The 22,752-nt window shown below is 41.2% G+C and overlaps 2 protein-coding genes across 2 annotated transcripts; one reads left to right on the forward strand and one right to left on the reverse strand.

The window, feature by feature from the left end:
* The first annotated feature begins 589 nt into the window (after positions 1 to 589).
* On the forward strand, positions 590 to 18,682 carry LOC148329906 (prominin-1-A-like). The gene is made up of 24 exons (XM_088305286.1): positions 590 to 857; positions 2,299 to 2,360; positions 3,453 to 3,658; positions 3,740 to 3,860; positions 5,303 to 5,366; positions 5,442 to 5,507; positions 6,745 to 6,953; positions 7,200 to 7,262; positions 8,296 to 8,332; positions 8,405 to 8,549; positions 8,629 to 8,781; positions 9,904 to 10,027; positions 10,103 to 10,185; positions 10,933 to 11,023; positions 11,102 to 11,200; positions 12,414 to 12,470; positions 12,550 to 12,642; positions 13,034 to 13,066; positions 13,139 to 13,198; positions 13,913 to 13,972; positions 14,503 to 14,592; positions 14,687 to 14,799; positions 15,577 to 15,679; positions 17,849 to 18,682. Exons 1-24 carry the CDS (start codon positions 650 to 652, stop codon positions 18,113 to 18,115), a joined length of 2,607 nt encoding a protein of 868 aa, XP_088161412.1. The 5' UTR covers positions 590 to 649; the 3' UTR covers positions 18,116 to 18,682.
* Positions 18,255 to 22,420, reverse strand: hps6 (HPS6 biogenesis of lysosomal organelles complex 2 subunit 3). Its single transcript, XM_088304689.1, has one exon. It carries the CDS (start codon positions 22,132 to 22,134, stop codon positions 19,450 to 19,452), a length of 2,685 nt encoding a protein of 894 aa, XP_088160815.1. The 5' UTR covers positions 22,135 to 22,420; the 3' UTR covers positions 18,255 to 19,449.
* Positions 22,421 to 22,752: the final 332 nt, after the last annotated feature.

Raw genomic sequence — 22,752 nt, forward strand, 5'->3', positions numbered from 1 at the left:
TTTTTTCCTTGGGTCTGTTCTGTTTTAATGAGCAAAGTTGTTGCTGTGTTAAAAGGCACTGTTTTAACAATCTGTTTATGTACCTTTATGTGCATTCACAGTACAAAATCGTTTTGTAGATGCAGTAAACAACTTTTTTTTTCAACTGGTGCGGCTTGTACATCGTTTTTTTCTTTTTTTTTTTTCAGAAAAGAGTTGCTGTGGCTAATATACAGGTGCACCTTGTAGTCTGGAAAATACGTTACTTTGCCGTGTCTCGCTGGAATTAAACCAGTTTGCAATAATAGAGGCATGCTGGTGTTTTAGGTGCACACATCATTTCATTGTGTTGACACTACCAACACATAAACTCACCCAGCATCTTGTACTATTTCCTGTTTCTCGCCAGTATTATTTAAGTCAGCTCTTTCTCCACACTTAACGGATCAACGTAGAGTTAAAACAGGTAGAACTAAAGAGAAATGCTCAGAAATGCCCAACTTCGATGGCAAGCATGACTGTTTGTATTTGAGATCATCTGCATGTTTTTCCCTTGTCATAAAATGAACTTGTCATTTTACAGTATTTGTGTGATGTTGGTTTCAGGTGAGACACTGTCTACCTAATAGCCCCGGACGTGTACTCCCTTTCACCGATCAAGGCCAACAAAATGTGGCCCAGCATGGTTGAAGTGTTGAGAGCCGCTGTCGGATTTTGGCTTCTGAGGGCTATTGCAGCAACGCAAGACTGCAAATCGCTTAACGTACCGGATATGCCTGGGCCTATCTTAAAGGACATATCTGACAAGTCCGACAGCTTCATGGCTGGTACGGTCAATAACTTTCTCAGTGTTGTCCAGCCCAACCCTTTTCCTTCAGGTCAGTATTGCATTGTAGTAAAACAATGAGAAATGTGATGGTAATTTTTGGAGAGAAAAAAAGTTGCAGAAAACTAGAGTGTATCCTGTAAGAACTCAGCAAGCATCAAATAATTGAAGGTATGTGGCCTCAGCTACATTGAATGGCATGTCGTAACTGTTAACTAATTCTGAATCAAGTCAATACAAATTCCCTTGTTGGATAAATTGTGTAAGTCAGCTTTTATGATTAACCTCAAACTATTGAGATTTTCGATATTGAATGGCAACCATTTACAGAGCAGGGCAAAGGAGAGCGATTGGGACTTCAATACATTTGACCTATGCAGTGGAAGAGAGGTTAATAAGTAGGTTTCTGGGAATTCCCTCCATTTTGTTTCCAAGTTAATAGCTAACCGTAACAAGCGCATTTGTTGGCTTTAGGTGGGACACAAGCATGGTTTTGATGTGTGGTCTTTTTAACTCATCCGATCACTCTAGTTTTCTTTTTTTGCCTCCAAAAGACTCTTGAATAACAATTTTGAGACCATTTTTTTATGTTAAATTTAAAGCAAAAAAGTCAGCATAAATGATTTGCAATGATAAAGGATGCTGTAAGGCTGCCACAAATGATTATTTTGTTCGTCGACAAATTAGGACATAGGTTAATTGCGGCATTTCGCACCAGCAAGCAGCTGCTCTTATATACCCATAATTAGTGTATAGCTTGATTCTTTATGTATGTACAAATAAATGAGATGGCACAACATTCACCTTTGATTAAACTTTGCAACTTGTACCGGCATTTTTTTATTTTTTTTTATTTTAGTTTTCTTTCTTTTGTTCGTTTTCGTTTACGATAATAATCTTGCGAGGCAGTTTCAAGAGAAAAGCAATGTGCAATTTGGATCGTAAACGTGATTCGTCGACTAATGGCAGCCCAACTAAGTAGTCAATTCAGTATATTTACCATATGAATAGTACCCAATTGCGGTACATACATTGTAATTATTTTGCGCCCTTATTTGGCGATTGAACGTTATTTCAGGATGTTGTTAATGAAGTCCGCAGCAATAGTTTGTGACGGCAAACGGCCCCAAACTCAGTTTGGGAGACAAGTCTTGTTTCGCGACAACACGCTGCCGGGAACAACTGCAAAATAAAAGTAGGCATTGATGTCCATAAATTATTTGGTAAGGTAAGGTTTATTGTGAAGTTGGCCTTCTTTCCGCGTTGGCGGTGTGTTACTATCATGCATACCATAAACAATTCTGGTTAAATTGACTACTTCTTGCCAGTGTCCGTGTAAATAAGTGGGTGCCCTAGGCACAAAAAAAAAATGCCACAGTATTTTATTATTTTTTTTTAATGTTTCATTTCAGCCCCATTGTGGAAAATCTCAAGTGCATTGAACTGATTTAAAAAAATTCACCATTCCCCTCTGCTTGAATTCCTTCATCTAGAGCTGATCCAGGAAGCAGTGAAGGATTGGACAAAAATTAAATCAGACGAGAATATTAAAAAAGTGAGTGAATATTTTTTTAAACTTGGAGCGGATTTTCAAATGTGCCCCAAACCACTTAGCTTAGTTACTTACCTATCTAGCCACATAGCCATCTAGCTAGATACCTACCGAACTTGCCTGGTAGCTAACTACCTACCAAACCACCTAGCTATGTCCTAATTACCCAACCACCCGGTGGCGGGCCGTGCATTTCACACCTAGGGCTTCAGTAAAGTCCTACTTAGTCCGACTTTAATAAATCCCCTAATAATACCATCATTTATGACACCACGACTGGACAAATAATATACAGAAACACACTCACAGAGTACTGAGTAAGTGTTGAACGACCTAGCTTCTCTAGAAAGGTCCGTCTTGAAAATGGCCTTGCAAGTGTATCTGCAATTAAATCCGCACTTTTCCCTCCTTCGGTCATTGTGGTTTAAAAAAGCAAGAATATATTTCAGATTTTCAAACGGTCGCCAGTTACGACTTTCGGGTGTGTTGATTCCGCATAGCGCTGCCCCTTCACAAGTGAATATCCAATAACAAGACGTGCTCATCACCTTCGGCGTAAGGCCAGCGAGAAGGCTCACTGTCACCAACTGGTGATCTGATTGGCTATCGCAACTGTCTGTCAAATCTGAAAGCCCATCGAGATGCCCGCACGATTGTATCTGAAGACCTCGAAAGGAATAGCGCGCGCTACTGGTATTGTGAAACCTGCCTGGCAACACGAGCTAGCGGAATTCTGATTGGATAAAAACTCTCACCTAAAAATACAACACTCGGATATGATCAATGTGAAGAATATGATCATTTTTTCTTGATTATGTCAGGCCAGCAGAGAAGGTCTTGACGGCCCGCCACTGGTGTGAACGATTTACATAAGATGCATAAATATTCTTTAAACGCATTCATTGCCATTGACGGGGAGTAGAAGCCACTGCAACCACCTAGATAGCGACCTAGCCACCTTGCTATCACCCTGGCTACCGAGATTGCCACGTAGCTCCCTACCTATCCACCCGTCTACCGGTATAAAATTCTTTAATGGTAAGAAGCATTATGACAAAAAAACCATTTACCAAACACTAATTTGTGCATGAACAGGTGGTGTCGTACGAGATTGGCTTCATTGTGTGTGCGGTCATCGGCATTCTCTACATCCTTGTGATGCCTATAGTGGGCTCAGTGTTGGCCTGCTGCCGCTGCGCTGGCAAATGTGGGGGCGAAATGTACCAGAAGCAGACTGACTCCATTTTAACGCAAAGGAGAAACTTCTACTGGAGCACTGCCATCATTACAATATTTCTCTTGTAAGTCTTTTTTTATTTAAATGACACTACAGTGGCTTGTTGCGTATAACATGAGTCATATTTTGGAATGTGTGTTTGCAGCGCTGCGAACATTTGCATGTTCAGAAGTAATGGGGAATTCAATGTGAAACTGGACCAGAGCCAAGTTAAACTTAACCACACCTTTGATAACATTGTCGCCTTTGTCGAGAACATCAACGAGGTACTTTTCATTAAAGCTGCCACCGCAGGATTTTGGGTTTCTAATCGGTCCTGCCACCTGCGGCCGAAAAATGATGCATGATTCAAGTTCTCAATGACAATATCATCACTTCTGAACGTTGGAGTAGAAAGAAAAGCATTTGTGCGTCGCTTTTCAAGACCAAATCCAATCTTAGCAGTCTCCCCCGTTGAAATTTCTGGTCGTGAGAGAACGTGCGAGATGTCACATCCGTAAAGAGTGCGGGAAATTCCAACCCAATTCTAGTCTGAAAATTGTTTTTCGGAGGCTTGCAAGAATGCCCATTGTGAAGAGCACAAGTGTTTATCTGCTTTTTATAAAACAGTTTTAAGGGACATGTATTTGCATCTCTTCATGTGTGTTGTACAAATGCTTAATTGGAATAGCGTTCCTTATGCTGCATTTGAGAAAGGTGGGAAGTCAGACTATTTGGAATTGTGACTAGGAAACGTCCATGAGAACCCTTTTTATTACGACATTAATTTAGTAATAAAATTAAAAAATTCAAAATATCCTCACGTAACAGAACGTGAATGATTAGCACTGACTGTGTGACGATAGGACGTTATCTTCATGAAGTTATTTGGTGAAACAAATGAAATGCTTTGAAGGTACGGTTTATGAATGTATGAATTAAGGAAATTATAAAGAATGTATTGGGTTTTATATATTTTTTAAAGTATACAGGGACAGTGCATATTAAACAGTTTCCTGTAATTAAATATAGCGAAAGGCAAATTTGCATCTGTTGTTCCTGTGGCAGGTTAATGTTAGAGTAAAAATCAAAACAAAAAAAAAACCCTAATATGCAAGTTTAAAATATAGGAGTGTTTCAAAGAAGAAAAAAAATACAATAATGGACAGCCATAAATATATACCATATTTTCCAAACTGTAAGGCGCACCTGCATATAAGCCGCAGCAACTCTTTTTGGGGGGGAAAAAGAATAAAATACAAGCCGCACGGGGCTGTAACCTGCAGTTTTGTATGTTAAAAAAAGTTGACTGCATGTACAGAACAATTTTGGACTGTGAATGCAAATGAGGTACATAAACAGACTGTTAAAACAGTGCCTTTTAACACGGCAACAACTTTGCTCATTAAAACAGAACAGACCCAAGAGAAAACAAAATTGAGATTTATTTTGCGGATTTTCTGAACCATATAGCGCCCCCTACTGGTGAAAAAAAAATCCACAGAAAAGCTGCACCGTTGTATTAGCTGCATAGAGGAAAAAAGTAGCGGCTTATAGTACGGGAAATATGGTACATTAAATAAGACCTAGAGTGCTAGGTTCAATACAATTTCTCGCAAGATAAACATGTGGTTTCCTTTGATGTCACGATTGCCAAACATTCCAATGATGTCCAATGTTCCGAAACAAGATGTTTTCCATTGTAAAAGCGGTCTTCCTATTTACACAGCAATTCGATTTTGTGGCGACCCAGGCCGGTGTCATCGTGGGCAAGGTTGGAACCAACATAAATGGTAACAGCCATTTTTGTAAGGGATTCATGTTTGTGATCATGTTTAATGATATCTGCCTAATAAATCTCACGACAGGAGATAAGTTGCTGGATCTCATCCTTGGCAAGAATGCAATGAATGCCATCAACAGTCTGACAGCCGGTACGACACGTTTGCCTACTCTGTCCTGTTTCTGACATGAACGTGTGTAGCGCTGATGACGTCATTTTTGTTACAATCGGACAAACAGACCAGTCCAACATCTTACACTACTGCGCTGCTTTAATTCAATTTTTTGGTAGACTTTTAGACCAAATATTAGAATTTGGGATGTTTTCATTTATGTTGGTGGAGAGCTATATAGGTAGGTGGATAGGTACAGTAAGTACTTTTAAATTTCTGTCGCTAAGTACAGGTACTACTCAGAAAATAAGAATATCCTGAAAAGTAGTTATGTTACGCTCCGTATTGAGGCTTTGGATTGTGTGGCGAGTTTAGGCGGGGGCGTATCAGAGCTTGCTTTATTGGAGGGAGGGTCCGGAAATGATGACATCTGAATCCTTGCCGCCCGGCCGTACCTCATGACTGATTGGGGAAGTGGTTTGAAATATAAACCACTCAGGCATAGGGAGTTTTGTGGTGAGTAATTTTGAAGACTTGTTCTGTTCATCATTGTTAAGTTACACAAGCATGCATTTTCAGTGCCCTCTTCCTAGTTATAGAAGCACTTTCATTTTCCTCTACCTTCATATAAGTCCAACCAGGTGAGATCGCTATGTGAAAAGGTTGTATTTTTGCAATTCTACAAGTTGAATTCCAAAAATACAAGAACCTTATCAGGATATTCAAATTTTCCGAGTAGCACTTGGAAGCAGTTGGATGGGTAAGGCGGTTTTTCAAGGCGATGCGTTAGGTCAGTAGCTTTTCTTGGGTAGTCGGGTAGGAAGGTTCTGTTTTGGTAGGCAAGCATGTGGGTCAGTAGGCTTCTTCTAGTAGGTAGGCGGGCAATTAAGTTTGGTAGGCAGTTTTTGTTTTGGTAGGTATGAGAGTTAGGTAGTGTTTTTGTTTGTGGTAGCTTGACGTGTAGTTTATGTTGAGGTAGGATTTTTTTGTTTCTTTGGCTAGCACAAAATGCCTTTACATCAATAGTGAATGCTATTCTTTGCTCTGAGAAAATAATATATATATATATATATATTTTTTTTTTTTACACATGCTACTTTTAGAATCATTTGAGGGACAACGGGCTATTTAGATGCAATGCAATGATGTCAAAATGATCCAAGTGTGTTGAGCCTGATTCTTACATAAAAGAGCCAAGGAATGTTTGTCAGGTGTTTTGTGGAAAATGATGTCGACACCCTTTGCTTAACTATGTTCATATCGTTTCCATGGGCAGACGTGGACAACCTGGTGACGTTGTTGACTAACATGAATACTCAATTGGAACCCGTGAAAGCAGATTTCATTTCAACTAGAGGTGGAATAATACAGTCCCTCTCGTCGTGCACAAGTACAGAATGTGATAGTCTGAGGAACAGCATGAATGCTGTTAACCTGCCAGATAACGTAAGTAAACACAATAACATGATATACTCATCCTGCGTGGCCGCTTAGCGGGTGGGACGGCAATGTAATTACAGTATTCTCTCAAATGAGTCCTCAACCAGTTCTTAATCTTTGCTTTCACATTAAATATGATCTATTTTTTTTACCTTGCTCTTAATGGCAGCACATTGCACATACCAAAAACTGCATCCGGGCTTAAAAATTACAACAAAAGTCGAAAGTCTGTGATATGGTTCTAAACAAGTCCATTTCTTCCTCTTTTTTTTTTTTTTTTTTACTTCACAGTTTGACACTAGTCCAGCGCAAAACCTACAAAGTCAAGTGACGTCTTTAAATCCAACCTCAAAGGTCAGTTAATTGTATAATTACATTAAGTCTAATGCTTATTACTGCTTTACAATTCAAAACACTTTCCATGGGTCTTAATTTCATTTCTGGAACACTGGCTGTGTTTCAAACCATCCATTTTCTGTACTGCTTATCTCACTATCAGGTTTCAGGGTGTTTAAAACCACTAATATTTAGCCTGGTTGTCCATTTTTTTTTTAAATATGTGGTGAGCATACGCCATTCCTTACATCATGCCTTCAATATTACAATGCAAAGAGAATAGCAGTGATAAATGCTGCTCAATATATTAGCAAATATTTCCCTTGATGCATTGTGCCGATGCCCAAAAAGACGAGACAGAGGCCTTTGAGGACCACAGCCGGACATGTCTTTAAATTGTCATAAACTGGATCAAATGGGCTCTTTAATACGAGGAAGCGCCGCCTGAAGTTGTTCGGTCCACTTTGGGGAAATGCTGTCCTCGTTTTGTTTTTTAACTCATTCACTAACTACCAGGCGAGTAAATATATAAAAAAAAAATGGCAATCAATTTCCTTTTGGAGAATTTTCACCAGAAGTTTCAAAATGAAACTTTCTGTTCTCCGCAGTAAATTTTCATGACATTAAATGTGAGAGTTCATAAGCAACAATTTGTGTTAATTTGAATTAAAAAAAAAGTGAATGTCATACATATTACCGTAAAAAATGTTAAACAAATGAATGACCGCTGTTCAGTATAGCATGGAAATTGTTCGCTCTGTAAAATAAATAAAGCTGCAACAGTGCAAACGGCCCAGCATGACAAAGGAGAATAGATTGGAGCTGTTCGAACTGACTGCCAAGCAAGGTTCAAAACAACAAAAAACTTGAGTTCCTCAGTCATTGCCAGCCAAGGTAATAAGAATGGACTTTTTGGCTGCGATACCTGTTAATGGGAGTGAAGGAGTTCGTATAGAAAATGGATGGATATACATAATGCATTTGTAAGATGAGTGATTGATAAAAGCTGGAAAAAAACATCAAAACCTGTAACCCTTTGACTTGTTTGTAGTTGGATGTCATCAAAGACAGTCTCAACAATCTGGACTGTGAGTAATCCTGATGTTCTCTTGCCAACTGTCAGATATCAAATTACTAATGTTTTCTCCTTTTATATTTAGTCAATAAAATAAAAAATGACATCTCCAAGAAGGTGAAGGACATTTCAAAACAAATAAATCTGGATCAAGTACTTAGCCCTGTGAAAGCGATGCGGACTCGTATCAATAATTACAAAGGGCTCGTGGACCGATTCGAGAGTATCAGGTCAGAAGCTCCCGTCATCGATGGCTGGAGAAGAGCTCTATTGACTTGCAATTTTATTTTTATTATTTTTTTTTGCTAGGTGGCGCGCATGCATTGGCATGTGCTTGGTGGTCCTGCTGGTGGTCATGTGTAACCTCCTAGGTCTTGCCTTGGGACCCCTCGGTCTGAAGCAGTCTCAAGAGCCCACTGAGCGCTCCATTATGGCCAATTCGTGTGGAATGATCTTCATGATGTGAGTGCTGTTCAGTGTTGGCAAAATTACTACCGTGACAAAAAAAGGTGATGTTGACCTTTACAGGGTGGGGCCCCCCAGAAAGATTTCCAAAATCTTTGAGCACTGACATCTAGGCCGCTAATCAGGGAAGTGAAGGCAGATACAATACAGTAAAAGACATGCGATACATGAGTCTTGCCAGCTCGACAAAAGGGGACCCTCCAAATTCCAAACTCTGTATGATAGGCCAATTTTTCCGGTAAATATGAGCAATGACGCACACTGAAAAGGCCATACAGTAGTTTGGGTTTGATTTTTGATTGAACACCGGTTGCTGTCTTGAGCGGAATGCATCGCGGCGAATATGGCCACACTGGAACGCGTCATTTCAGCTGTTACGTTTCAAATTGGACGACGTGTTGTTGGTTGTGATCAGCAAAGAAGCAGTACGCAAAAGTGCGCTCCTCACAGTCTTATCTACGTAACTCTGCTCACTTCCAAAGTTCCTCATTCTCAGATAAATCAGCCACGGAGAGGTTAATCCTTTCGATGTGAATTTTGGCACCGTTTTTGGACGTTACGAGCAATAAAAGTACAATGATTTCCAATGGAGAGTTTGCAATCAGTGCCTTCAGTTACTCTGCAGTACCGTGGGGAGAGCGGAAGGGGGCGTGGCCATATTCCTTCAAAGTAGGTGTTTTTCAAGTCGTCACATACTTCCTAATTCCTTTGAAACGAATGGATAAAAAAAGACAAGTGATTTCAGTTTCCTGCTCAAAAAATATTTCAACTGAGCTCGTTAGTGAAAAATGGGCCATCTTGGCTGGACTGGTACTTACGTTTCCCACCATTTTATAGCTTGAATTGTCAATATAATATCATTCCAATGGAACTTTATGACCAGAGCTGGGCACGACACCCTTTTTTGCCGGTCAGTCCCCCGCCCTCCGGGCCGCGTTCTCGGTGCCTTCTGGCCTTATTCATCAAAATTTTTCTTAAATGTGAATTTGCATCATTAGAAAAATGAGGTGATTATAGCAAAAGCTGCCAATGCAAGGTTGCTCACAAAGAAAGAGATGAAAAAACATTGCCGCTGTTTGTGCTCGCAAAGAAGGAACTGTCTCAGTTTCTCGTTTTCAGCGGGGCAAGTTTGAGCTTCCTGTTCTCATGGCTGTTAATGGCGGCTGTGACCGTCTTCTTCCTGGTGGGGGGCAACGTTCACACGCTGGTCTGTGAACCATGGAGCAGCGGTGAACTGCTGAATGTAAGGCGTGTGCAAAATGATTCCAAAACACGTAACATGCAGATAAGTGACATGCTTTCTCTTCTCTCTTGACAGTTTGCTCAGACTGCGTATCCACAATTGAATTTGGCTAAAATGTTAAAGCTGAATTCCAGTCTCAACCTCTCTGACATTTACAGGTAGATAAACATTAAAATGCACGTTTAATATGCTCTGAGATGATGTGCTAAAGATGTACGGCTAATATGGTCCAGTGTTTGAATTTGGCTTTGCAAGATATGCAAATTCATTTTTGAAGTGAGTTAACTGAAAAAAAAATCTCGAGTTAATACTTTAATTTATAGATCAGGGGTGTGCAATTGTCCAGTAGGGCCCAGAGACAAAACAATAATGGCTGTCGAGGACAACGCCAACAGGCAAAATCAATTGCGACAGCATAAACTGTGTATTGTTCATTATGAAACCTTTGTAATAATTACAAACTAAAAATGGTAAATACACTAAGTACCATTAATACTATTTGATCAAAAATTGACTATCTACATTCTATAAATTGAAGTGCCATCATTAGTTAACTCCTCTCCAATAAGAACATTGCTAACACGAGAGGATTGCGTTGTTGCTTATCGCCAAATTTACATCGAGCGAAGCAACCAAACGACTGAACTGGACAATCGGGGACAAATTAGTCAATGATGATAGTTCTTTGTAGGTGGAAAAGCAATACAATTGAAATCCCATTTACCAATTACTGTTCTACCCATTGCGGTAGCACTTCAATTCTACCTAGCGAGGCATAAGCTTGAACTCTACATTTCATTCTTGAATGCAAATGCAACCTTAAGACTGAATAACGGTGTCACTTTGACTGACATATAAAACTTGGTATAGGTAGAGAGTCAAGTAGACCGCAATTTTGTTTGCAGGGACTGTGGGCAAAACAAGCCTCTGTGGTCCACGCTCCGGTTGGATTCAAGTATGGGATCTCAAATTGATGAGCAACTTCAGGTAGACAAGGTAAGTGTCCGCTCTTTCCACTCTGGCATTTGGTTATGATAATGTGCGTAACTTAAAGCACATCTTCTTTGTGCACAGCACACTAAGCCAGTCGATGATGCCAACATCAACGTCCCCACAATCTTCACCACTGAAATGAAAAACAGACTCAACAGTGTACAGAGTAACCAGCCAGAGGTGCGCTAAAAATGTGTGTGTGTGCGAGCGTGCGTGGAGAATTTAGTCAAATATGACATAAGGTTCTGCTCTATCAAGATTATTTACAGCGGTTATTCATTTATTTGCCTGTCCACCCACGTTAAATAGGGCAGAATTTCTCCTGCGTGTTGTTGATTTAGAGAAAATTAATCGACAACTACGGTGGTATTGTCAAATAAATTGCCAACTATTTTAACAATCGAGTTCACAATCACAAAGCCATTAACTTTAATCATTCTCAAAAAGGGTGGTGGTCAATCTCATGTGATCTGGCTTAATTGTTGCTCAATTGTGTTTTTGATCACTAAACAATGGCAAATAAGATGCGATTATGGGTCAAGAAACTATCGCAGAAAAATGTGTTTTTGTATTTCACTTCAGTGTGAAATGAAATTTTAGCCGATTCTAAAAGTACTTGATAATGACATCCCTCGTGTTTGTTGGCAGACATACAGCATTTAAAATGAATAAAGGTAACATTTTCATTTTATTTTTGGGGCATATATCAAAACAAAGCCAAATATCCTTGCAACACATTCCCCAATTTAGGTGATCACGTCCATAGCAGTTTTTTGTGGGGGTGGGCATTTTGGCAATTTATCAGGTCTTAATAATTTTTTAGTTTAAAAATAATAATTTTAGAATTTATTTGACCACCCAAAGCATTTCAAAGGTCATCAATTATGTGAAGATTTTTGCCATGTATTTTCTTTCATCATGATATATTTTCAGACAATCCAACATTAACATTTGTCATGAAAATGCCATGCTTTATGAAAGTGCTACGTTTTGATATAAAAAAGATCACATTAAAAAAAAAAATGCACTAACTTTGGGCATGAAACAGCCATATTTTCAAGAAAATTTATTTTAACAAAATGATTTCTATATTTTAAGAACATCAGTGGAAGCGTTTTATGAAAAGACTGTTGACAGCATAACACCATTTTCTTGGTCGTACTCACTCCATAATCTTGGTGGACATCCTGGCTGATTTGTGTATTTAAGGCGAAAATGCTTTTGCCAACAGTCAATATTTGCAAACCCCCAAATATATACATGTTCTAATTACAACATTGTTAAGTAGAAAAAAAAAAAAAAATCTAGCAAGCTGTCATGAGAGTAACTAATCGAGTCGATTGTCATGAAAGGTGTGTGTGATCTCCCATGTCGTCTGTTTTTACTCCATTAGGTTGACACTACTGCACTGCAAAGCACAATTGATAACTTTGAGTCAAACGCCGCATCCGTGAGTCACTTCACCGACATCAGTTTCTGGAACGATCACAGTGAACGATAACACGTCCATCAATCTTGTCACCCTTCAGGCATCAGCACAACTACAACCAATATTCACCAAGGCAGCCGCTGATCTGAAGGCCATTCAGGACCGTATAGAAAATGACATCAGGCCAGAAATCGTGCGTGGCCTGCGCCTCAACCCCTGCTTTTATATAGCAAACTAATACATTTAACAAGTTAAAATCTAAGTTGGGACCAAGATGGTTAACTCATTTACTACCAGCCGAGTAAAAAAAAAAAGAATAAAAAAATTAAATGGATCTTTGACGTCTTTAGTGGTCAATGGCAGTAAATGAGTTAATAAGATAAGCGTTGTTGAAGATGACACACACACAAAAGCTAATGGTTAACTAACTGAATAATAAACTAAAAAGATTAGATTACTATTACGATTAAGATTAGATTATTATTACGCACATGAGATTTCAATTTAAACTTGCATTGCATCCTTGAATTCCATCGTTACCCTGTCGATGTCATCGTTGCCTCACCATCTGTTTTCCTTTGCAGCGCAAAGTCATTCAAGCTTCAGACAAAATACAGGTGACCCCCTCTTAAATGCGCACACGAGGATGTGCCTGTCTTAAATGCGTAACTCTACTTATCTCCCTGTAGAGTTTGGGGCAGACGTTGGAGAACACAGACGATGCTCTCCAAAACAAGGACATTAAGGCTGTGAGTGAAGGCAACACATTCGCCGCGGGGACTGAGTTCGAAAGCTTTCATACTGAGAAATAAATGAACAGTCTTGTGATTTTTGTGGCAGCTTGACTGCAATAATGATAGAAAATGAGCACGCAGTGAGGTTATGCCAATGGTCTGTGGAAAGCAGCGTTGCTTCAGGAATAAAATACTTATTTCGCTCTATGAAATGCCACTTCATTTTTTTTTTCTTGTAATCTATCAGTGTTAAAATAATGTTGCCAATTTCTTAAAAGGATCATCCAGCCAGGATGGCCCATTTTTCAAGAACTTGCACAATTTATGAACTCAACTGTCAAAGCGAGCAATATCAAAAGGGGGCGCGCCAATTTGTCATAAATCTCATCACAAAAAAGCCCATAAAGAGTCTTTTAGGTGGGTGGAGTTTCGTACTATCATTTTGACATGCAAAACTTTGATATCAGTGCCAATATCAAGCTCAATCAACTGTCCCGTTAAGAAATCAAAAATCAGCGGGGGAGTCCTTGTTTCCTTGATGTTATTTATTATATTATGTAATACTGACCATTGCTGTTAATAATTCACTTTAGAGGCTTTACCCAGAATTTCACATATTTGGAGAATCCACTCATTGGTCATGATTGCACGATGGAAAGAATATTTGCGGAATATGGTTCTGTTCTTTTTTTTATTGATATTCTTCTCAATATGCTTTGTCACTCACAGGAGATTAAAACCTTCCTGAAAACTCACCTGACCCCCAGTTTAAACTGTATCCGACATATGGTAAGGAATTTAAACAATAGATGTCCATGTTTAAAAAAAAAAAAAAAAGAAACAATGCCAAATAAAATAAGTTAATGAACTAGCTAGCAAACTAGCTACTAATAATAACCTAGTCAGTCCTGCTATCTTGAATTTATTCTATGAAATGGAAAGGTCAGAATGCATTGTGATGAACTAGAACCCAAAAAAAATGAGAATCAGCCATCTTTGTTGTTTACGTTCACCTGGAATTCTTTGAGGTCGCAACGGGTCGGTGAACTCCCACCTTTCTGGAAAGCAGCATAAGCATAACAAACAAGCTAGCCATAAACTAAATGCCTTCTTATCAAAGTACTGCAACTGCCATGCAAGCTATGACAGTAAAGTAACCAACAAACTAGTTAAAAAAAATGGACTTTTAAACTTTATTTATATAGCACATTTCGCAACATATGTAGCTAGCAAATAAGCTACTCCAAAAATGACATTACCATGCTAGCTAGAAATGAACAAATGTATTTTTTTTTTTTTTGGGACACTTTTTTCATCAGATTAAGGAGGATTTTGGCCGCTGTTATCCTCTGGCTGAGATTATGGATTCTGCTCAGACCATCGTTTGTTTCTATCTTGTGTCATCTCTGGTAAGCAAAAACCACAATACAGGAAAAAGGTCAAATTGTCAGATCCAAATAACTTATTTGTGATTGGACCCTCGTGTTTTTTGCTTACCTTTAGAATGCCTTCTGGTTCAGTCTTGGCTGGTGTGTTACCTTCTTTATCCCCAGCATCATATTATCAATGAAACTAGCAAAGCACTACAGGAGAATGAAGTACTCAGACGACATAGAGTGAGTACATTTACACCAGAGTGGTCTTCCTATTCTTTTATTCAAAAGAAAAGCAAAGACAGCTTTTCATGCTTTCAATGTAAAAAAAAAAAAAAGACAAATCTTTCCCCTTTTTTTTTTAAATAAAACGTCCCCAGGCTTCGAAGCTGTATCGAGTAATTAATGATAGTGATGGGAAAATGAAGTTTCAAATTTGCTTCACGAACCAGTTGTTGTATTTTTAAATCCTGTAGAGGGCACTGTTGATTTAAATAAAGGGTTTAAAAAATGGCAAGTCAGTGTGTTTTCAGCCCAATGTTGAGCAGAGAGTGCCATCTGCTGGAGCCCAGAAATACGACAACTGGCTCGTGAAGCACATTTCATGCTTCATTTACCCATCACTAATAAATGCGGAAACTCCGCACAGGATGCATCGAGTCTTGTTTCATTTTGGGTGCAAATCACCGCTGACTATTGTGTCGTGTGACTGATTTGCGAAAGGCTTCCGATTTTGCTGCAAGGTTTGACAGCAATATAAAACTTTCAGGCAGCGGCTCCATTCGAATATTGTACTAAGAAATTATTCACATTTTTTTTTTTTTTGTCATTCAGACATTCTCAACGCAACACATCTCATCACACATTTTGTAGTTAAGACATAGCTGCCTGTGATTAGACACCTGGCCAGCAGTTGATTTTGGGCTCTCGTGAAGTTTCAAGAAATTAACCTTTCTTGGACCGATTGTTTCTCGTGATTAGATGTGCGAGTCCAAAATGATTTTTTTTTTTTTTTTAAAGGAACATCCCACCACGCCTTGATGTTGGCATGGTTGAGTTAAGAGCCGACAGCAAGGAAGCAAGGGGACAAAGCAGGATTTCAGGATTTACTCAAAAACGAAAGGTACATTTATTTATTTTCCCAAAATAAATTGGGAAAAAAAAGGCAAACAAAACATGGGATCAAATACTAAATTAACAAGTCTAAAGCAAAGTAACAAACCAAAGCTGCCAACCGACTCACGAGTAACAGCTACAAGACGAGACTAGGACAATGAACCAGCAAGCAATGAAAGAGACCAGGGAATTGAGTGGGAGCAAACAGATGAGACAATGAGGAACACCTGGACACGACACGAGTGGCTGGGAGAGTTGAATGAGCAAGAAATTACAGACCATAATTTAGACAAGAAGGTGGCACGATTAATTTCCTTTCAACTAATTATATTCTAATCCAATTTGGTGGTGGGATGGATAAGATTAGCAACAGTTTCATATTGTTACCTCAAACCAGGAAGCAAAATGTGCTCTGTGGATAAAGGTGGGTTAAAAAGTGCTTCAAATATTGAAATGTATTGATCTGTGATGACCCATCAGAGCATTTCTGGCCTCCTGGTGTCATTTCCAGTGACAACAATTAGAACCACGGAGTGACGGAGTGACAACATGATCCCCATCTCAAGAGCGACAATGCCGTTCACTTCAGTGTGGACAATTTTAGAAAAAAAAAAGGAATTCCGCAAAGCACTCTGGCAGCACATACTGTATAGCAATAACCTTAAACGGAAGTGCACATTGTTTTTCCCCGTTTTAACCCATACTTGACATTTTTGGTCAGTGGATTAAAGCAATTTTGTTCCAGGCTACACGCTGGAGGTTCTACACGCCTGCATTAGTCCAAATGTTGCTATATTCGGGCAAATTCATGTCAAGTTGCACGTTTGGAAAATCAACAATTTACTGACTAATTCTGTTGCAATCGTATACACTTGATATTTTCTAACTGATTTTGGCGGTAGTTCTCAATTATTTTCCGTTACGCAATTCAAATGTGTTAACAACATGGACTTGTAGTAGACTTGTTCGAATACGAAGTACAAACTCTCTCCAACATGTCTTCTTTACTTGTAACAGCTTGCTGTTATCAGAACCAAGTAGCCTACCGAGTGTCACTGTCGCCATGGTGTGCCAAAGGAAAGCGTGTCGGTGTGTGTGAGCGGAGACGTGTTGGTGTTTTGTTGCGCCGGCGCGAGCGACTGCGCGTGTGCGGCGCATGCACCCTGCGTGTTGTCCCGGTGGTGGGCGTGCCCAAACGAGTATAGGTTGCAACAGCATCGCAATTTTTCAACGACGGTTGACATGCACAATAGAAAGAGATGGTCCTGTCTCGTCTCGTCAATGAAAACGTTATCGTCATGAAAAAAAGGGGCGTTAACGAAATATTTTCATCATCGTTGACAAAAACACTGCCTGCCAACTAGTGGAGTGGATGTGCAATTACACTTTATTGTAGGACAGCGGGGAAAACAAGCATGTTACCCAGGTTCACACGCACCCCCCTCAGCATCGCACCGCACCCCCAACATTTGAGAAGCGCTTTAGTGGTCATGTTATCTAGCGCTTGTCGAAATGTTGTGAATATGTGTATGGAATAGATGGGTACAAAACTGCTGAGTAGGTTGTAAACGACCTCGAAATATCTTACATTCGCAGAGAAATTATTTTCATGCTCCACAAGAGTTGTTCCATCCGAGCAATCGGGCTCCTTTTTAACAAACAGGCTGTAATCTTTTGATTTTTGTCGATGGTTTTTCCCTGAATGTTCATTAAAATATATGTGTATCCATTTTCTACTAGAACAGAAAATCTATTGAGCATTTTATAAATACGGTAGAATTAAACCAATCAACACACACAATAAATATTTGACAAAATCCAGTACAGTATAATAAAGCACGAGTGAACATATGATACATGTATGGATAAATGCAACATGAATGTGGTTGTTTAAAAAAAATGAATGAAAAAGACATTTACTTACATAAATTTTTCATGTCATTTTTTTTTTATTCATTTCTTTTGTTCTGTTTTGTGATTATATTTTGTCTTATATGAACAATGTACTCTGCCAATATGGTTTGTAAATTAAAAATCCTATAATAAAAAAAGAAAAACTTGACACACCACTGAGGTGTCGCAGAGTCACGTGACAAGTGTGACGAGTTGACATTTTTTTAACTTCTTTATTGAACAATGCATATTTATATAGTGTACCTAATGATGTGTCCCTTAGATGTTATTTGCAAGCATAGCGGAAGAATCCATCAGGCATCTCCTGGGACACTCATATTGGTTCTACATTTGGACTGTTGCTGTGATCCTTTACATCGTCATGTGGAACCTGCCCACTGGCTGTGAGATTGAGATGCCCTGCCTCTCACCTCTGCTGATCAGAAAGCTTAAAATATCAGCTACAGAAACCAGAATCAGAAATCCCTTTATTTCGTACAAGTATGCTTTGACCGCACACCCAGAAATAAATCCATGTCTTCGGTTTTAGTACATGTAAAAATGATAATTGCATTTTAAAAATCTTATATTTAGTTTTTACCAAGATTACTACATTTCATTATTCAAAACCACAGTATATTAAGAACAACTTGGCTAAATCATGAGCAAACGAGACGAAACGGGCAGCATTTGAGGTTGAAAAAGCACAGTTTAATAGCATAGACATACGTTTTTGTTTTTTTTTTACATAAGGGGAGACTTAATACATTAATAATGAACATTGAAGGAGTTTTAAAATTTAGTCACAACACTCAGCTGATTACTGTGGCGCCAAATGTGTTGCAGCAGTTAAAGCAAAAAGATGAACATTTTTGGACTACAAATGTCTTTGTTAAATGCCGCATACAATATGACCAAACATGGCACTTGAATACCTTAATGCAAACACGACCGACTGAGGTCGTAGGCAAACCAGGGGGATGGAGGCCACTTTGTGAAACCATGTGTTCGCTCTCAAGCTGGAATTACACCCAAATTGAATTTAAAGTCTCAACTATTGGTCCCTTTTCCTTTGGCATCTGTCAGGAATGTCTCGTGAGCTGGAAAGGGGAGGAGGCAGAAGGCGAGGTGGTTGTGGGTGTTGGGGGGGGGGGGGGGGGGTGTTGTGCACAATGACAGCATTGGACACTGTGGAGCATGCAGGGACAAACTTTTCGAAACTACATTTTCAAAGCCCTCTATTGAAATTCTTCCCTGTTCATACAAACATATTTATTTGAACTCATCAAGTGCATTAGCCAAACAAAGGAAAAGGTGCAATTACCTCTCCTCCCCCCCAAAAAATGCATGAATAATACATTTATTTTCATTATAAAAAAAAAAAAAGGAAATTCATATTTTATAGCCCTTGTCATTGATCACAGCAGATTTTGGGCCAGAGTCTGCATGCACCAATGCCTGTCAGGAACGTCGTATATGGACATTAGATGCATTTACACCTTTGGGCAATTTCATGTTTTCCATCAACTTGTTTTTGGAATGTAAGAGGGCGCTATAGGACACAGAACATGTAAACTACTCACAGAAGGCCCTGAACTGAGATGGAAACTCAAAACTTCTCTCGGCACTTAGCTGGCTCTTAATCAAAAAAAAAATACCAGTGTTTGTGTGAAGGCAGCCCCGAGCTAGTCATATAAGTCGTTACTATACTTTGAAACACTTCATTAACGGTGGCAAGCCAAAATGAACTGTCATCCACATGCATGTAACGAAGGGATAATCGACTTCACGGGTGCACTATGTACACGTTAAAATGAGCGGAATTATTTACATGGCAACACGGTGAGAGTCTTTAAAAAGTATGTGTGGTCACATCACAGATGGTCAGCAGGTAGAACCAGGTAGCACGGTACCGTCCCGGGGTGAGCCTGTGCTGGTTCTGGATGGTTCGGTAGGCATGCGGGGGGGCGCAGGAGGAGGGAATGAGGGGGACTGGAGGATGTCGGCGTAGCGCTGGCTGGGCTTGGTCTCCCTCTGGAGAACTTTTCTCAGCAGAGGTTTGAGGAGGCCGATGGTTACGTGACTACTCTGTGGGTCAGCAAAGGGAGCAGGTGAGGCGGCGGGCCTGAAGGCCATTGAAAGGGGCGAGGGGGACGGGGCGCTGGGCGGCGGGAGGTTTTTCAGCACCAGGTTCAGAATGGTGGTGACGGTGAGGTCCTCGGGACACAGGGACCACAGCAGGTCCAGGTAGGGGTCCAATTCTCGGTGCTGGGTCACCTCACACAGTAGTGTGGTGAAGATCTCCTTGTTCAGCAGGGGACTCTGCTTGCAGAACCTCTGGGCCACCTGGGTCACCTCCTCCCACTGCTGCTGTCCAATCAGAATCCTCAGCGCCTGGAGGATGGCGTTGGGCCGCCCGCTGACCATCAGCACTTCCACCTCAAGTTCCTGCAACTGGTCCCGATCTGTTCTGGCCGACGACAGCACGCTCAAGGTGCGCTTGTAGAGAGGCACGTTGTTGCCCCCGTTGTCTCCTCTGCCGGCGGAGAAGCTCCAAGAAGTAGCGGCCAGGCTCAGCCCCAGTCCGGCTGAGCCCTGCTGTCGCTGGCTGAGCTCCAGGAAGCGTGGCAGCCAGGTGGGCTGGAAGCTTAAAACCGAATGGCAGAGGAGTTCGAAGACGGACAAAGGGGGGCTTGTCAACTTGGATGTGTTGGCATTGCGATCCGCTTTGGGGCTGTTCCTCTGCTTTGACCCGCCATTTGTAAGTAGCGAGCCTGGGAAGCTTGGCGCGGGACTGAGGACGGTCTTCCACATGTCTGGAGGCGCCAGGCTGGACAGAGAGCCATCCCCATTGTAGTGGAGCTGAAGAGCAGCTTGTGCCGCCCTCCACGCTTGGCAGGGGAAAACGCCAAAGATGGAGTTGAGGAAGAGCAGGTCATCCTGATGCAGCTCGGAGGACGACAGCAGCCGGGCTATTTCTTTTTCCACTAGACTCTCACAAAGCGTCTCAACTTCTTTCATGCTGCCCCTCATCAGAGTCCACTTTAGCTCCTCTACACCAACCAAGGCCTTCAGCTCAGGCTCCAGTGAGACTTTCAGCTTGTCCTCCCCGAAATTGCCTCCGATTTCTCCATTTTGGGATGGCTCTTCTGCTCTCTGCTTGGGCCTCAAGCTGAGATAGTCACTGAGGATGGATGCCAAAGTGATGGGCGCCTGGAACCTCCCTCCTTTCTTTAAGGTGTCCACAGTGAGTTGGGTGCTACTCAGGCTCCTCTGCTGGTAATATTTACACGCCTCCTCAAACACAGCTTCCACCAGGAGAGCTCCAGAATGTATATTCTCAGCTACAGTGAAAGAAGGCGAATTCAATCTTTGGCTTATAGTATCCATATCCTGGCGCACCACTTTAAAAAGTCCACTTTCTGAAAACAAGTGGGGTGATCCGTCAGTGTTCATGGGAAATAAAATCCCCTCCCTGTTTAGTACTATTGTTTCCAGCTCTCTGCCACACTTTGAGTCAATAAGATGGAGATTTTGGCCTAAGACCAGCACCAAGATGTCCTGGTACGTACAGAGGCTAGTGTGTGCCGCGTACTTAAGCGCGCATGAGTCCGCCATCCTGTATAGACGGCGCAGCATCCCGTCAATATGTAGGAGACACACCCAGCCTGTGTTGAGAAGCAGCAGCAAACCCCCACAAGCCGAAGGAGAGACATGGAGGATCTCAGGGGGGTCAAGAGCTGACAGAAACCCTAAACAGTCGGTGATCAGCTTCCTAAAGTCCGACTCCTTCGCGGACTGCTTTTTCAAGGGGGTGGCTTTACAGACTGTACTGATCCGGAAGAAGTTCTGGCGAGGGTACCAAGAGAGGAAGAATTTTCTCAGTGGTTTCAATTTGACGTCCGGAAGGAGGTACACATGCAGCCCCGAGGCGACCACAGTGAATCGAGGGTTGTTGTGGAGGGCGATTTTCACCCCTCCTAAAATGACAGCCCCCTCCACTAGCTCAAAGTCCCTCCTGCAGATACAATGTCTCAGTTTATTCCGGGAAGAGCTGAGCACAGGGGAGCTCTCGGAGGGGGGCCTCTCCTCACACCAGATGATTAAATTAGAGCAGGAGCACACAGACACAACTCGGGCCCGGGGACTGTTACACAAGTTGGCTGTTTGCAGGAGACTCCAGCCTCCTTTGCGATCCTGAAACTGCCAAAACTCAGCATGTCCATTCTCGTAAATCACAGCCACAGTCACAAAGTCCCTGTTGGCGCCATTCTTATTGTCATTCGTGTCCAAATATAAAATATCCACAATGGGAACGCTTCGTGCGGAACACAAATCCAGCTTCCTCTGAACTTGAACCGGCTGAAGTTTTTCATACTTGTCCAGAGTCACAAGACCGACCTTCGGCTTGTGGAGGATGACATGAACGTGACGTCCATTAGGGCTCAGACGAACGTTTGCCAGCCCGTTGTCAGGCTCGTTTTTTAAACTCTCGTACAGTTCAGTCTTGCCGGTATAGTCCCCAAAATCAGACAGTTGCGTCAGCACAAAGCGCGACATGACTCCCATGAAGCGAGTAGCGGAATGTAAGTATTAAGTAGCCCGCTAGCCTGTATAGCACACCAACCTGCTAACCGAATGGCATCCCGTCATGTCACGTGAGCGCTATTCACTCGCCCTTAACGTCCGCGGGGGAGCGAAATGGCTCAGCTACTGGTTGAAGTGATATTAGCCGACGACCGGGGAACTCCGCCGGTCTCTGCCAGTGCAGAACCAGGAGCTGCGGACATCGGCTCATTCCGATGCTACACTGCGCTAGCTGACATCACGGGACTGTTCATTTCCGGACACAGAAGGTAATTTGCATAAAGGGGCGGTACGAGGGAAAATGTTTCGGAAAATAAACCTGTATGTCACCTATCTAGCTACCGAGCTTGGGTATTAACAAAAGGAACGATGGTCTTTTTAGACAAATAGAACCAATAAAAGCCACAATATTATAATACCAAATACTAATAAATATCTAACTAAAACGAGTGCAAAGTGGAAGTCCAGTGTTAAAATTGACCAGCACTTTCGACTAAAATATGAAACATATTGATGTTGCTACCTACACAATTCGTGGAGCACATTCAAAATGTCAAAGTTGTGGTTTAGATGCCTTCATTTTACAATTCAGTCCCATCT

This window comes from Idiotropiscis lumnitzeri, chromosome 9 (assembly GCF_059441095.1).
Source record: "Idiotropiscis lumnitzeri isolate Australia: NSW breed Sydney's pygmy pipehorse chromosome 9, RoL_Ilum_1.0, whole genome shotgun sequence".
In the NCBI taxonomy this organism is placed as follows: Eukaryota; Metazoa; Chordata; class Actinopteri; order Syngnathiformes; family Syngnathidae; genus Idiotropiscis; species Idiotropiscis lumnitzeri.

Coding starts and splice junctions, on each gene's coding strand:
- LOC148329906 (XM_088305286.1), top strand. CDS start 650: ATGTGGCCCAGCATGGTTGAAGTGTTGAGAGCCGCTGTCGGATTTTGG. Junction 5,508..6,744: donor CATCAACAGTCTGACAGCCG/GTACGACACGTT, acceptor TTCCATGGGCAG/ACGTGGACAACCTGGTGACG. Junction 11,024..11,101: donor AGCAACTTCAGGTAGACAAG/GTAAGTGTCCGC, acceptor CTTTGTGCACAG/CACACTAAGCCAGTCGATGA.
- hps6 (XM_088304689.1), bottom strand. CDS start 22,134: ATGGGAGTCATGTCGCGCTTTGTGCTGACGCAACTGTCTGATTTTGGG.